General features: G+C 44.0%; 2 protein-coding genes across 2 annotated transcripts in view; one reads left to right on the top strand and one right to left on the bottom strand.

Moving 5' to 3' along the window:
- Positions 1-6,260, bottom strand: part of LOC121331018 (suppressor of cytokine signaling 1-like) — an 11,088-nt gene extending 4,828 nt beyond the window's left edge. The window contains exon 1 of the mRNA XM_041278115.1: positions 6,020-6,260. The gene's annotated coding sequence lies outside the window, so the exon portion shown is untranslated. The remainder of the gene's footprint in view (positions 1-6,019) is intronic.
- Positions 6,261-10,679: 4,419 nt separating this feature from the next.
- rmi2 (RecQ mediated genome instability 2) lies at positions 10,680-13,379 on the top strand. The gene is made up of 2 exons (XM_041278116.1): positions 10,680-11,059; positions 12,759-13,379. Exons 1-2 carry the CDS (start codon positions 10,777-10,779, stop codon positions 12,905-12,907), a joined length of 432 nt encoding a protein of 143 aa, XP_041134050.1. The 5' UTR covers positions 10,680-10,776; the 3' UTR covers positions 12,908-13,379.
- The last annotated feature ends 1,725 nt before the right edge of the window (positions 13,380-15,104 follow it).

Here is a 15,104-nt window from a genome sequence, read left to right as displayed (position 1 = left end):
AAAAAAAAAAATCTCTTCTGAGTTGCTAATTAAACGTAATTATCAACACACAATAATCCCTGGTATTTTAAAAAGCGTTGAGTGATAATGCAGGGGACGGTTACTCCCCCTGTCCCGTTACAGTACACGCGTTCCCCTCGGCATGCACTGATGACAGATGTAACTGTACCTCCTGATTTTTTTTTTTTTTTATGTATCCCAATAGGAAAGGAAAATCGCTTGAGTATTTCCCTGAGCGCGGCTGTGACCTTACCTATGAATCTCGCGTTTTCTACCTGCTGTTTAAAACACTTTTTCTATGACATGTGTGTGAGGTCCTCAAAGTTACACGCACACGACACGCACACGACACGCACACGCACACAGCGCTTTGAGGAGACAGGAGTGCAGCCGTCGCGTGGTATTATAACATGTATTTGTTTCCGGAGGTTTCATTTACCATCAAAGTTGACGGCGTTTCCTCAAACAGGTTTCTCATCCTCCTTGAACGAGCAAAAAACTGCGGGTTTTTGTGTGTTTTGTTTTTTTCACTGACGATTTCGGGGAAGCAGCACTTGCGAAACTGTAAGATATGATCACAGATGAAAGGACGGTACTAATGACTGGAGGACGAACCCTGGGGATATGCACCCCCTACTCCAGTATATTTATCACTACTGTAACGATTAGAGACAGTAAAACCTGACTGTTCACCCCCTCACCTCTCCCCTCTCTTCACACACTGATAAATTCGGGAAACCGTGAAACAGTTATACTTCACGGCCAATTTCAGAAAGAGGTTTGCTTTTTTTTTTAACACAGCAGTCCGTGCCAGACCTCCGGTGCTAAACCTGGCTCTTCGGTCTCTCTCTTTTTCAGCGCGTCTGTGTTGTGAAGTTCTGTAACATTGTGCTGTTTAATAAGCCAGCTTCTGAAGTTCTTATTTTAGCACTGCGTGTTTTAAAACCTTACGCGAGTAACTCGCCCTCTGAGGGTCTTATTCATACACGGAACACTGTATATAAAACCACTTTCGATTTCTTTTCCAAGGCCCACAATCTTTTCACAGCATCTTTCTTTCTTGTTATCAAAGTGATGCTGATTGAAGCGTACAGAATGGAGGAGGAGGCAGGGTGCACCGTGTCTGTCTCAAGCGTTTCTTTGGAAACTGGTGTAGCGGTGTGTCACTGATCATTATCACAGCATTATAGTCTAAAGAATCTGCAGCCTGTGGATCTCAGGTGGCGGCGTCTAATGGCAGCCTGGAGAATAACTTTTCAATCACAAAAACAAATGCAGTGGCCAAGTAGTTTTTCACAGATTAAGAAGATTTCTACTTTGTGAGAAATCAGTGTCTCCTGTAGAATATTACCAGTAACATCACAAAAACACAATTCTGAAAGTGTGAACCATGAGAAACTGACAGCGTGTGGATTACCAGAACCACGCGAAACTGACAGCGTGTGGATTACCAGAACCACGCGAAACTGACAGCGTGTGGATTACCAGAACCACGCGAAACTGACAGCGTGTGGATTACCAGAACCACGCGAAACTGACAGCGTGTGGATCAGAACCATGCGAAACTGACAGTGTGTGGATCAGAACCATGCGAAACTGACAGCGTGTGGATTACCAGAACCATGAGAAACTGGCAGCGTGTGGATCAGAACCATGCGAAACTGACAGTGTGTGGATCAGAACCATGCGAAACTGACAGTTTGTGGATTATCAGAACCATGCGAAACTGACAGCGTGTGGATTATCAGAACCACGCTCTTTGTTTATCAGTAAAAGATAAAGAGAAAGGAGTTTTGCACTGAACTGCTGTTTCTTGTAAAAAAAAAGTCTTGAGTGTTTTCCTCAGCAAAGCGTGCAGCCCCCCTCTGCAGGGTACATGGTGTGTGTTCTAATAGAGCACATTCTGAGCCCCCCTCTGCAGGGTACATGGTGTGTGTTCTAATAGAGCACATTCTGAGCCCCCCTCTGCAGGGTACATGGTGTGTGTTCTAATAGAGCACATTCTGAGCCCCCCTCTGCAGGGTACATGGTGTGTGTTCTAATAGAGCACATTCTGAGCCCCCCTCTGCAGGGTACATGGTGTGTGTTCTAATAGAGCACATTCTGAGCCCACCTCTGCAGGGCACATGGTGTGTGTTCTAATAGAGCACATTCTGAGCCCCCCTCTGCAGGGTACATGGTGTGTGTTCTAATAGAGCACATTCTGAGCCCCCCTCTGCAGGGTACATGGTGTGTGTTCTAATAGAGCACATTCTGAGCCCCCCTCTGCAGGGTACATGGTGTGTGTTCTAATAGAGCACATTCTGAGCCCCCCTCTGCAGGGTACATGGTGTGTGTTCTAATAGAGCACATTCTGAGCCCCCCTCTGCAGGGTACATGGTGTGTGTTCTAATAGAGCACATTCTGAGCCCCCCTCTGCAGGGTACATGGTGTGTGTTCTAATAGAGCACATTCTGAGCCCCCCTCTGCAGGGTACATGGTGTGTGTTCTAATAGAGCACATTCTGAGCCCACCTCTGCAGGGTACATGGTGTGTGTTCTAATAGAGCACATTCTGAGCCCCCCTCTGCAGGGTACATGGTGTGTGTTCTAATAGAGCACATTCTGAGCCCCCCTCTGCAGGGTACATGGTGTGTGTTCTAATAGAGCACATTCTGAGCCCCCCTCTGCAGGGTACATGGTGTGTGTTCTAATAGAGCACATTCTGAGCCCCCCTCTGCAGGGTACATGGTGTGTGTTCTAATAGAGCACATTCTGAGCCCCCCTCTGCAGGGTACATGGTGTGTGTTCTAATAGAACACATTCTGAGCCCCCCTCTGCAGGGTACATGGTGTGTGTTCTAATAGAGCACATTCTGAGCCCCCCTCTGCAGGGCACATGGTGTGTGTTCTAATAGAGCACATTCTGAGCCCCCCTCTGCAGGGCACATGGTGTGTGTTCTAATAGAGCACATTCTGAGCCCCCCTCTGCAGGGCACATGGTGTGTGTTCTAATAGAGCACATTCTGAGCCCCCCTCTGCAGGGTACATGGTGTGTGTTCTAATAGAGCACATTCTGAGCCCACCTCTGCAGGGTACATGGTGTGTGTTCTAATAGAGCACATTCTGAGCCCCCCTCTGCAGGGTACATGGTGTGTGTTCTAATAGAGCACATTCTGAGCCCACCTCTGCAGGGCACATGGTGTGTGTTCTAATAGAACACATTCTGAGCCCCCCTCTGCAGGGTACATGGTGTGTGTTCTAATAGAACACCTCAAACAAGGAAAGAAACATTCTTAATGGTGATTTAATCTAGGAATTGTGGCTCGGTCACGATGCATGTACAACTGGAGTTCTTTTGTTGCCTGCTGTAAAATGCAGTGGAAAGCCTGACTCCTGGGTTCTTGTCACTAGGGCATGATCATCGTGTTGTTTGCAAACAGGCTTGCCCCTCTGCACCTCAATGCACCCACACTAACCCAGCTAACCTGACCCCACGACCAATGGGCAAACCTGAGAAGAGCAGGATGAAAGCACAAGTGTGGATTTTGGCTGCAGATTTTAAAAGCTACTGATTTCCTTGCAGATGACGAACGTGGAACTGAATCTGTACTAAAGGATCAGTCAGTAGTCACAGTCCAGCTGCCCAGGTATCTCAATAGCTTTCATTTTCTGCACTGAGTTTCATTTCAGGAAAACAGCAAGTCTTCTGGTGTCGCCAGGTGTGTACGGTCTATTCACCACAAGAGCCCTGACAGATTCAAATGGTGTAGTTAGTCAGTGAGATCTTTTTATTGATAGATGTCGAACTCTAACCCTAACCATAGCTCCCCATTAATACACTGGCTCTAGAATGCTCTGTGTATAGCTCCCCATTAATACACTGGCTCTAGAGACCGTGCTCTGTGTGTAGCTCCTCATTAATACACTGGCTCTAGAGACCGTGCTCTGTGTGTAGCTCCTCATTAATACACTGGCTCTAGAGACCGTGCTCTGTGTGTAGCTCCTCATTAATACACTGGCTCTAGAGACCGTGCTCTGTGTGTAGCTCCTCATTAATACACTGGCTCTAGAGACCGTGCTCTGTGTGTAGCTCCTCATTAATACACTGGCTCTGTGTATAAGGCTGGTTGAACATGTTGGGGGGTAGTATAAAGGTTATCAGCCATTGTCTCACTGCAGTATATGTATTGGGATAATCTTTCAATCTTCCCTTAATGTTCACTCATAATAATGGCACACCTGTGGTTCTAACGAGTTTCTCTCCAGTCTCACCTGTTCATTCATTCTGAACCCCAGATTTAAGGCCCTTCCCCCGAGCTCTGCGCTCTGCTCAGTAACATGGAAAACGATATTCCCCTTTCATTTAACGGTACGGAGAATCACTCATTAGGAATCTGAACGGGAAATGATTTATCAGAGTGTGGTGCAGTGATGCTGATTAATAGAGATAGGATCAGCTGTAGAATGAATGTGTCATGTCTGCTGGGATGAATTCAGTCCCTGTGTTGTGAAATCCCACTTAATCATCTTAGATTAGAAAAACCCAGAGTCACGCTATCTCTTGCTTGCTGTGCACAGTCAGTTCAACACGCTCACCTTTCACACTGGAAAGCCAGGCTCCACTGCACCTGTCTGAGTATCCATTCATTCTCTTAATGTCAGTTTCACAAGCACAGGTATTGCATTGTCATTGTCTGTGTCAGTTATAGGAGTGACTGTATTTGGTTATGTAACTATGTAAATTTCATATTACAGGCTGCCATTCCTGTTGTGTTGTAAAAGCAGCCACTTTTCCAGATTGATAACATTCTTCAATGGACTTTGCATATCCCTGTTCTAGTAGATGAGGTGTGCATTGACGGTAATAGCTGGCATCTGTTAAAGTGACTGAAACAGGCAGTGGTTTGCTATAGCCTTGCACAGCGCTGGGGGTAAAGAAGATCCCACAATGACAATTGTTATTGCATGGGTTCTAATTAATTACTAAATAATATCAAAAATTTTCAAATAATAAAAATGTAATATGATTATTTGATGATATATATATATATATATATATATATATATATATATATATATATATATATATAATATATATATATATATATATATAATGCTGTCTATATATATATATATATATATATATATATATATATATATATATATATATATATATATATATAGGTGCAGGAATATACTGTGTAATACGGCAGGGAAGGGGTTAAGTTTTCCCTGCCAATAACATGTTCGAATGCATGTTTTTCTTTAATTAGTTTACTTTTAATTATCCCCTGCACCTGGGAGTCGCACCTGATTCACTTTAAAACCCCCCTCCCATAAATTCTCCGAACGTCAGTCCGACGTGTTCCGACGACTCATGCTTCCCTCGTTCTTCCACCCGAGACAAAGACTCGTCAACCGTAAAAAACATTCAAATCACAGTTTGGTGTGGTTCTTTTTTGTATGTTTTGCAGTTGTCCCATCTCGGCAGGACGCTCGGATCTGCAACAAATGTTGTTGGTTTGTGCTCCGAAAGGAGCTCCTGTTTCACTTTGTTTTTGTTTATTTGTTTTGTGTGTTTATTAAAAAGTGTGCCTAAGCGTGAAAACTTCATTTGTGTGTCCTGGGTCCTGGTCTTAAAGGGGCAACGACCGGTGTGAGTGGCAGCTCATTTACAACTGAAAAGTCAGCAGGACTGGTCTAACAGGTTAACAGCCCCCCTCCCACAACACACAGCCCCTCTACCAGCTCATATTGGAGAGCTAGGGTCTCCCCTTCTTCACAAGACTCCACTGTACTCCAGTATCACTAGCTAACATCAGCGCTCCATGCACAGAACGGCTCCAACAGGCCACACAGAAACGTGGCACCCCTACAGTCAGCTGTTGGATTGCTTGGCAGTAAACAGCTTCCCACAGAGGTTTAAATACAGATCACCCACAGGCCACACCACAAGGCCTGCAGTACAAAACCCAAAACAGCACACGCAATTTAATAGAGTGCCTTTTCTCACACAGAGTTTACAGTAACGTGATCTACCTGTTTCTCAAAACAGCATCAGCAGGTCCCTCCCATTCACTTTTGAGAAAGCCCAGCATTTAAAGGTGGAATTTGTAGCGGCGGTGTGCTTGAAATTCAACACACACTAGAAAAAAAAATGCAAAAATTAAATAAAAATCGAACATCGAAAAATTAAAACAAAGTAGCTTTGAATCCACATCTGAGTCAAAACAAACCAAACAAACTCGCATGTCCGGCAGCAGGGTAGAGCGTGGGTTTGTTTGTCTCCCTGTGTAAGAAGACACAGAGAAGAAATGTCAGGTTTCTGGTACAGAGAAGCATTTAGAAGAAAATGAAAGTGAAAGTACCGTCAGCCCTTACCATCTAGGAACAGAAAGCTGTCGAACAGCTGGGTTTGAATCCAGCACAGGGCTCTGTTGGAACGTGCATTATGTTGATCGCTGTGTGTATCTTTATAAGCACGCTCCAGTGTTTGTACACTTTTAATTACACTGCACTGTATGTTTTTTCCCCATGAATATAGTTGTGTTGTTTTTTTTTTTTTTTCCTGTAAATACGTTTATTGTATAAGAGAAATAATGATATGCAAGCTGCAAACGCTGTAGATACAGTGTAGAGGTTAAATTTGAGGATGACAACAATGGCATTTCCTGTCTGCTGTTGTAGAAGTACCACAAATTCCACAATACTCCTATTGTATTCAAATACAAATTCCCGCTGTCCACTCAGATCAATGGACAGTCTAAGGCACATGTCTGTGTGCCTGCATCATCACAGAAATGCATCAAAAACAGCAGACTGCATTTCGAGAAACAGAGTACAGGAAAGCATGGGAACGCATTGTTAAAAACACAGAAAAGCACAAGGTACAACTCAATTGCTTCAGCGTGTGATTATAATTAGCCAGTGTTCACATGTAACCTATCCCACTGGATTCAATAGAATCACCCCCAAAATCAGCTGTTGGATTGCTTTGCAGTATATCGTTTCCCATAGAGGTTTAAATACACATCACCCAGGAGCCTGCTGTCACTGCTGTTTTGTGCAGTAATTTTGCAGTTTTTCCGTGCTTTTCCCCCTGGTTATGGTCTTTAGTTCAATAAGGTTTATTGAAATACTTGGGATAAAGCTATGGCTTCTGAAAGGATTATATTGTACAACAAGGTATCAAACCAGCCACTTTCACTGTACTATCATACGCCTCAAGAATAGGGTTACTCCTATATCAAAGCATAATAAAATCGTAAAAATGATCCTGACTGCTATTCATTACAGGCTGAGTTTTGATTTCATTGGCATTTTGCTCATTCCCAGAAGTCACATGATTGGCTGGTGTTGTCATTTGGTCCAGCCTACATACGAGGTCCAGGGAATCAACAAGGCAAGTTGCTGTCTTCCCGACTTTGCAAAACCTCTAACAATAAAACATGTTGACTGGAAACCAGTGCCCTTATCAACCAGCTCTAGCTGTGATCTCATCATCTCCTGGAGGAGTCTCTTCCTTGTATGTTCTGGAAGGGAACTGATGGAAGAGGAATGACTGAACTGCTCCTTCCTGTCAGAGCCTCAGTTTACAGGAAGTCCCTTACAGCATTGTGTGTAATCCTGCAGGATTCCTGGAACCAGTGTAGAGGGGAAACAACTGCCTTGACTGTTTAACCACAATGAAACCATCTGGAATGCAAACTGCTCTCCCCTAATCTCTTTGCAGTTCCTTGAAGAGGTCAATGCAATGCTGGAGCCTCTGCTGTTTCTTGAATCCTCAGAGATATCACAAGGAAAGCGAGTGTGGGGCTTACAGTTACATTAGGACAGACAGCATGTGTCCATGCAGATTGCTGAAATTCTTCACTTTGGTTCTGTGTGAATCTGGGCTTGCTTGTCAGTGCTGCACACAAGCCCGGGCTGGTTGTGAAAGAGTGTCTAGCCATGTCAACAGTATATGCAGCAGCAAGTATACCACTGAAACTAACCTGAAGCTTTTCATGACTTCTAAGGTATTTCGATGCTGTGCAGCAGATAAGCTTGAATGTCACACTCTGCCCACCTTCATTTTGTTGATGTGAAACTGTGTCAAGGATGAGCAGCCTTTAGATTTAAAGGGCACACTAGACTCTGTAGTTTCATTGTAATAGCTGGGTAATTACCAATAGTTTAAGCCCTTGCCCTGTAACTACTGTGTAATAACATGGAACTGGCCTTGAAAGTCCATGGCAACACTACAGCACAGGCATTGGGTTTTTTTATCAATGTTTTCCTCGTACAGTGTAGGTTCTTCTTCCCCTTTTAGTTTGTGAAAGAATGCGAGAATAGTCTTTTGACCTGTGTTTTAGCTGTACATGTGGTTACTGTTCTTCTTTGCCAGTGCATTAAGAGAAGTTGGGGGGATCCTATGAACAAACAAATCAATCAACACATCAATAAATTAAAACGGAAAAGGAGATCTGGGGCGTTGACTGTCCATGCTGCCTTTAACCCTTACTTAATCTCATTTATATGCAGACGTATATTCTTACTGCGCAACACACGTCCATCAAGCTATATTGTATATTGTATATGAACACATTGCCTAAGCAAAGAGGCCCCCTAGTGTCAGAGGCAAGGAATAACACTGTGTGGAAATCCAGTAGAGCACTCCTAGCTTTGCATTTGAAATTAATCAAACTGTAGATGCTTTAAGCATTCCTGAGTGCACAGAAAGGTGGGGACCCCTAATGTTAGTGCAAGTCTGCCCAGTGAGCTGGTGATCCACGTTTCGAGGGCTTGGATAGCTCTCGATTGATCTCGCCAATTTAAGCGCTCATTAGAAATGCACTCAGACGCCATCCCCGGGCGCAGAACCCTTTCCCACATATTACATGATGCATTAGTTCAATGCAAACCCACAAACTCGCACTTTCTGCCTATTATTTGCATAACACTCAACCAGCCAATAGCATTGGCCAGCACACAGTTTGGGGCCACAGCAGATGATGACATTTACAGGAACACTGCCTCTGTCTGCTGAACCGCTGAACACGATACCCGGGAAACTGCACTTTCAGGTACGGTTTGAATCACTGGTAAGACTCTAATTTACATAAAGCCCAGTAAACCACATGTAATAAAGCACACCTAGATGCAGCTGAACACGTCCCTAGCTAGGTGCAGACCGCAAGGTGTTAGTAAATGTCATATTAACAACCGTATTGCTAGCCTGTGTGCAGTACACACCGGCGTGGCAGCGTATATATATACCGCTCGCCTCTGTGCGGTACACGCAGGCGTGGCAGTGGATATATATATATACCGCTCGCCTCTGTGCGGTACACGCAGGGGTGGCAGTGGATATATATATACCGCTCGCCTCTGTGCGGTACACGCAGGCGTGGCAGTGGATATATATATACCGCTCGCCTCTGTGCGGTACACGCAGGGGTGGCAGTGTATATATATACCGCTCCCCTCTGTGCGGTACACGCAGGCGTGGCAGTGTATATATATACCGCTCCCCTCTGTGCGGTACACGCAGGGGTGGCAGTGTATATATATACCGCTCCCCTCTGTGCGGTACACGCAGGGGTGGCAGTGTATATATATACCGCTCGCCTCTGTGCGGTACACGCAGGGGTGGCAGTGTATATATATACCGCTCGCCTCTGTGCGGTACACGCAGGGGTGGCAGTGTATATATATACCGCTCGCCTCTGTGCGGTACACGCAGGGGTGGCAGCGGTATATATATACCGCTCCCCTCTGTGCGGTACACGCAGGGGTGGCAGCGTATATATATACCGCTCGCCTCTGTGCGGTACACGCAGGGGTGGCAGTGTATATATATACCGCTCGCCTCTGTGCGGTACACGCAGGGGTGGCAGTGTATATATATACCGCTCGCCTCTGTGCGGTACACGCAGGGGTGGCAGTGTATATATATACCGCTCGCCTCTGTGCGGTACACGCAGGGGTGGCAGTGTATATATATACCGCTCGCCTCTGTGCGGTACACGCAGGGGTGGCAGTGTATATATATACCGCTCGCCTCTGTGCGGTACACGCAGGGGTGGCAGCGTGTATATATATACCGCTCGCCTCTGTGCGGTACACGCAGGGGTGGCAGTGTATATATATACCGCTCGCCTCTGTGCGGTACACGCAGGGGTGGCAGCGGATATATATACCGCTCGCCTCTGTGCGGTACACGCAGGCGTGGCAGTGTATATATATACCGCTCGCCTCTGTGCGGTACACGCAGGGGTGGCAGTGTATATATATACCGCTCGCCTCTGTGCGGTACACGCAGGCGTGGCAGTGGATATTGTCAGGTTTGGGCTTGCCTGTGTCCCCTTTGTAAAAATCTTGTACGAGTGTAAACCACTGTAAACCATAGCAAATGTATACCTTAAAAATTTATCAGATGTTATAACCATTGTTGTTTTTTTAGATGACTTGTTGTTTTGTGTCTTTGTTGTTATACATTTCATTAAAATAGAATTCAGAAAAAAAGAGGTGCATTTACATCCTAATATAGCACGTTACGACAGATTCATATTACATCAAGCTATGTTTTAAAAAAAAAAAATGAAAACGTAGTGAATATTTTTTTAACAATTAAGATATAAGTGGAACATTTACAGTAAAAAAATAAAAACAGCTATCCCTTTTATTTTACAAGACCCCGCCTCTCGACCCTTCTTATTGGCTGCTGCTGCGACAGTCATCCCAACGCGCCAAATTGTAGCCCCGCTCCGGGAAGCCACTGACTGAGCTGAAGTAAACAACAGCGGCGCTTGGTGATGAACGCGTCTCGGAGCCCCCCTCTCTTCCCAAGCCCCCCGATTAAAGTCCTCTCCAGCCAGCTTAGGCACAGCCAGGCCTGCCCGGGACCCAGCGGGAAGAACGTGTACTCCGTGAAGAGGCCGGGGCCGCCGCTGGCGGTGTCGATGGTGTGGATGCAGGGCACCGTGCTGGAGGTGAGCGGGGATCAGAACACCACCGTGCATCTGCTGGACGAGACCGGGACCTTTATCGTTACCGGAGCCAGCAGCGTACCGAGAGGCAGGCCCTGCCTCCACAGAGGTAACACTGGAAGTACAAGCGAGCCGGCTGGTCTGCTCTGCCCCGTGTACTCCCAAAGTATTTGAGCTCACAGTCGTGCTTGTGCATGTGATACAAAGTGTTCAATAAATAATATATCACTGGGTGTGAGCCGGGGTTCAAATAAGAGTTCTGTTGCGTAGCAACTTCACTCATTCCATGTTCTATTTACCAAGAGCTTGATTAACCCCAGCGTGTCTTATTAAACTTCTAGTAATACCAGGAAAGGATCAAACTGCGATACAACGGGAGTCTTCGAGTTATCCCTGTGTTACGTGATAGGCAATGTTCGTGGAATAATAATAATAATTAGACAGGGATTTCTTCTTTTTTTTTTTTTTTTTAATCAGCATATTAAGAGTTATAGTAGATATATAAAGTTCAGGAAACATATTTGGGTCATTCCACGCCAGCTCAACCAGGAAAGGGGCATTTTGTTGCCAGACTATCTCAGAATTTGCTAGAAAAATTCACCTGGGGGTTTTTGGGCCCACTGAGTTCAGAAATGTTGATCTCTTTTTTTTTTTTTATTTCCACTTTGAGCTGTGACCTGGCAAAGGTCAAAATAAAGTGAAAAGGTGACCCTGGCCAGAAAACTCACCCTGTGCTCAACTTGGACGCTCCTATCACGTGCAGCCCCTCGTTCAACTGGTAATGAATAGGGGTCCAAAAATGTTGTTAGTATTGCTGTAGGAACCATCAATTGTAATCAATTTTTTGTGTGTTTTCTATCAGTTTGTAGTTTTTAAAACGCAACTAATTGAGGTTTTGGTAGTTTCAAATGTGTCATTGTAACAAAGAAATTGAAGCTCCACACGCAGGTTCGTAACCCCTCAGCTCCAAGCTAGTGCCACTGAAAGCACACCCTGTCACTTTCTACGCTAGATTTAACCCCAGGCAATGCAATGTTGTAGAATAACGTCAGTTCGGTTAGGACTGTGGTACTTCAGCCTCACCTAAGTGGCCATAAGCAATGCTCGAATGCATGACAAATAAAACATTTCAACAATCTGCCAAAAAATTTAAATCCGCGGATACCAAAATGTTTTGCTCGATTCCTATAGATCTCATCAACATCTATCCAGAAGTGTCATTGGGTGATTTTTTTTTTTTTTTTTTTTGGACCGCCCCCTCCACATGAGTTATTCTGGCCTAAACTTGATAGAAATGCCAAAAATTCAAATTTTACAAAATTTGTAAGCGTGGTCCCTAAGGTTCTTGCAGCAAGACTAACATTTTAGGACCCACATCTCCTACAGGGTAAAGGGTTGGGCTGAAGTTCAAATAAAACTCATCAGCTACCCCTCGTCTGGCAAGTTGTCAAATGTGAGTATGGTTCTCTTGGTATGATTAGCATTTCTGAACTCGGCGGAGCCGAAAACCCCCAGTTGAATTTTTCTAGCACAATCTGAGACTGTCGGGCAACGGCTCTGGTTTCGCTGGTATGGAATGACCCAATTAGAAATGTCAGCTGTGATGATCAGTTCAGAACATACTCTGGAAGCAATGAACTAAAGACACTGAACAACGAAACGTTTGTCATTGAATTTGTTAGTGTTGTATATTTTTAAATGCAGCACTGTTGAATGTGTAATCGCGGTGGATAATAAGACTGTTCTCATTTGGTATGTGCATATGCATTGTTGACAGTAAACCCGCTGTGTGCTTTTCTTGTGTTCAGGGAAGTACGTCATGGTGATGGGCTCGGTCCAGTCCTGCTCTCCAGAGCCAGTTGTGCGCGCAGTGAAGATAGCAGACCTCTCTGGGAACCCCTTTCACCAGAGCAGCTGGAGGCTGGAGGTGGAGGATTTGCAGCAAACCCTGCCCTGAGCTGGAGAAACCTGGTCGCTTGCCCAAAGGTGTGGTGATGCAAACATGTTCCTAAAACGTTGCCTTGTTTATTTCAGAAGGTTTGCTTCATTGGGAGCTTAAAACATGAGCTCTGTCGGTATTACTGCAGCGCATAATTCAGAGCTGTCCTCTCCACGCCTGGTCTTTGTTCCAACCCTGTTTTTAAATTGTTTAATTGAACAAATTAAACCTCCATCCAGGGAGAAGCTTCTGTCCTTTCAGTGAATGTAACCAAACTCATGTGAAGAGGCAGCTATACTATGTGTTAATGTAGTAAACAGACACAGGCACAAGGAATTACTGTATTTTCAGTGTAAACTAAGCACTGTACTTGATTGCGAGCACTGCAATTAGTCTGTACTCCTGTTTGACCACAAGGTGTCACTGTTGCGTGTTTTTCTTCTACAATTGCGAAAGTTAGTATGTTAATAAAGAGTTCTGAATCTAAAAACACGTGGATTTTTTGAAAGTGGTAGAGCACTGTGAAACCATTGAATATGCTGCATGTGTTAACTGTACTAGTTAACAGTTTAGACTTTCCTCAGCATGAAGATATCCGTCCAGACCTTCAGTCTGTTCATGCGTGTCATTCTGGAAGGGCGTGTCTGGTACTAAAGTAAGAACAACAACCTGCAGAATAAATGCTTTGCAAAAGTGTGGCACATGCAAATAAAAAAACAAAACACGGAAGTTCTCAATTTGTACTGGTTTATGACCAGAAGGGGGGAGAAATCAACAAAAAAACAGAAGGGAGACCGCATCAAAACAAGAACAACAACACAGGTAAGACAACCATTAAATGTATTTATCTAAATGCTAGAAGTATCAGAAACAAAATTCTAGAACTTGAAGCTACTGCACTAACAGGTAACTATGATGTGATAGGTGTTACAGAAACGTGGTTATCTGAGAGTGATGGGGACGAATATAATATTTGTGGGTATACACTGTATAGGAAAGACAGGCAGGACAGAAGAGGAGGAGGGGTAGCGCTATACATAAGAAACAGTCTTGAAGCCCAGGTGTTAAACCTGGACAAAGAAAATAAAACCGAATCAATATGGGTCAGAATAACAGACAAAAATTCAAAAGGCATAATAATAGGAGCATGCTATAGACCGCCAGATTCAGACGGTGAGCACAATAATCTGTTATACAATGACATTAGAAATGTGTGTAGCAAAGGAGAAGCCATACTAATGGGGGATTTCAACTTCCCCCAAATAAAATGGGAAAACCCGGTGGGTAGCGCGAAGGATGAAATAGAAATGGTGGAAATGACAAATGACTGCTTCCTAACACAATTTGTGAAGGCACCCACTAGAGGGGAGGCATGCCTTGATTTAGTCTTTTCAAATAACGAAGATAGAATAACTAAAACAGAGGTCAGAGAACCACTGGCAAACTCAGACCACAACATGGTCTCATTTGAAGTGTTTTTTAAATCCCCAAAAGTAAAGACTAAAGCTAAGGTTTACAATTTTAGAAAAGCAAACTATGAAGGTATGAAACAGAGACTAACAGAAGTAGATTGGAGTAAAATAGAGAAAACACCCACAGAAGAAGGATGGTTATTCTTCAAAAATGTAGTACTAGAGGCGCAAAACAATTATATCCCTAAAGTAGACAAATCTAAATGTAAAACTAAATTGCCAAAATGGTTTAATAGATCAATTAAAAAAAATATTCAGCGAAAAAAGGCACTTTACAGAGCATTAAAAAAGGACCAAAAAGAAAGTACGCAGAAAGAGTACACAGAACTGCAAACGCAAGTCAAAAAGGAAGTTAGAAAGGCCAAGAGAGAAATAGAAATGAACATTGCTAAGGGAGCTAAAACCAATTCCAAAATGTTTTTCCAATATTACAACAGCAAGAGAACATTCAAAGAGGAGATTAAATGTTTAAGAGATACAAATGGCAAAATCGTAGAGGAAGAAAAAAAAAATAGCAAATATGTTAAATGATTACTTTTCACAAGTTTTTACAAAGGAAGATACTGACAACATGCCCCACATGTCATCCAGTTCCTATCCAGTTTTAAATAACTTTAGCATAACTGAGGCAGAAGTGTTAAAGGGACTAGGAGCTCTTAAAATAAACAAATCCCCTGGGCCGGATGAGATCCTCCCAGTAGTACTCAAAGAAATGAAAGAAGTAATTTACAAACCGCTAACCA

The sequence above is a fragment of the Polyodon spathula genome, chromosome 18, assembly GCF_017654505.1.
Source record: "Polyodon spathula isolate WHYD16114869_AA chromosome 18, ASM1765450v1, whole genome shotgun sequence".
Taxonomy (NCBI): domain Eukaryota; kingdom Metazoa; phylum Chordata; class Actinopteri; order Acipenseriformes; family Polyodontidae; genus Polyodon; species Polyodon spathula.
The sequence above is the reverse complement of the archived record's forward strand: the minus strand, read 5'-3'. Positions and strand labels throughout refer to the sequence as shown.

Excerpts from the sequence above, each read along its gene's own strand:
- rmi2 (XM_041278116.1), top strand. The coding sequence starts at position 10,777 with ATGAACGCGTCTCGGAGCCCCCCTCTCTTCCCAAGCCCCCCGATTAAA. Across the intron at positions 11,060-12,758 it reads CAGGCCCTGCCTCCACAGAG|GGAAGTACGTCATGGTGATG; the intron begins GTAACACTGGAA and ends TCTTGTGTTCAG.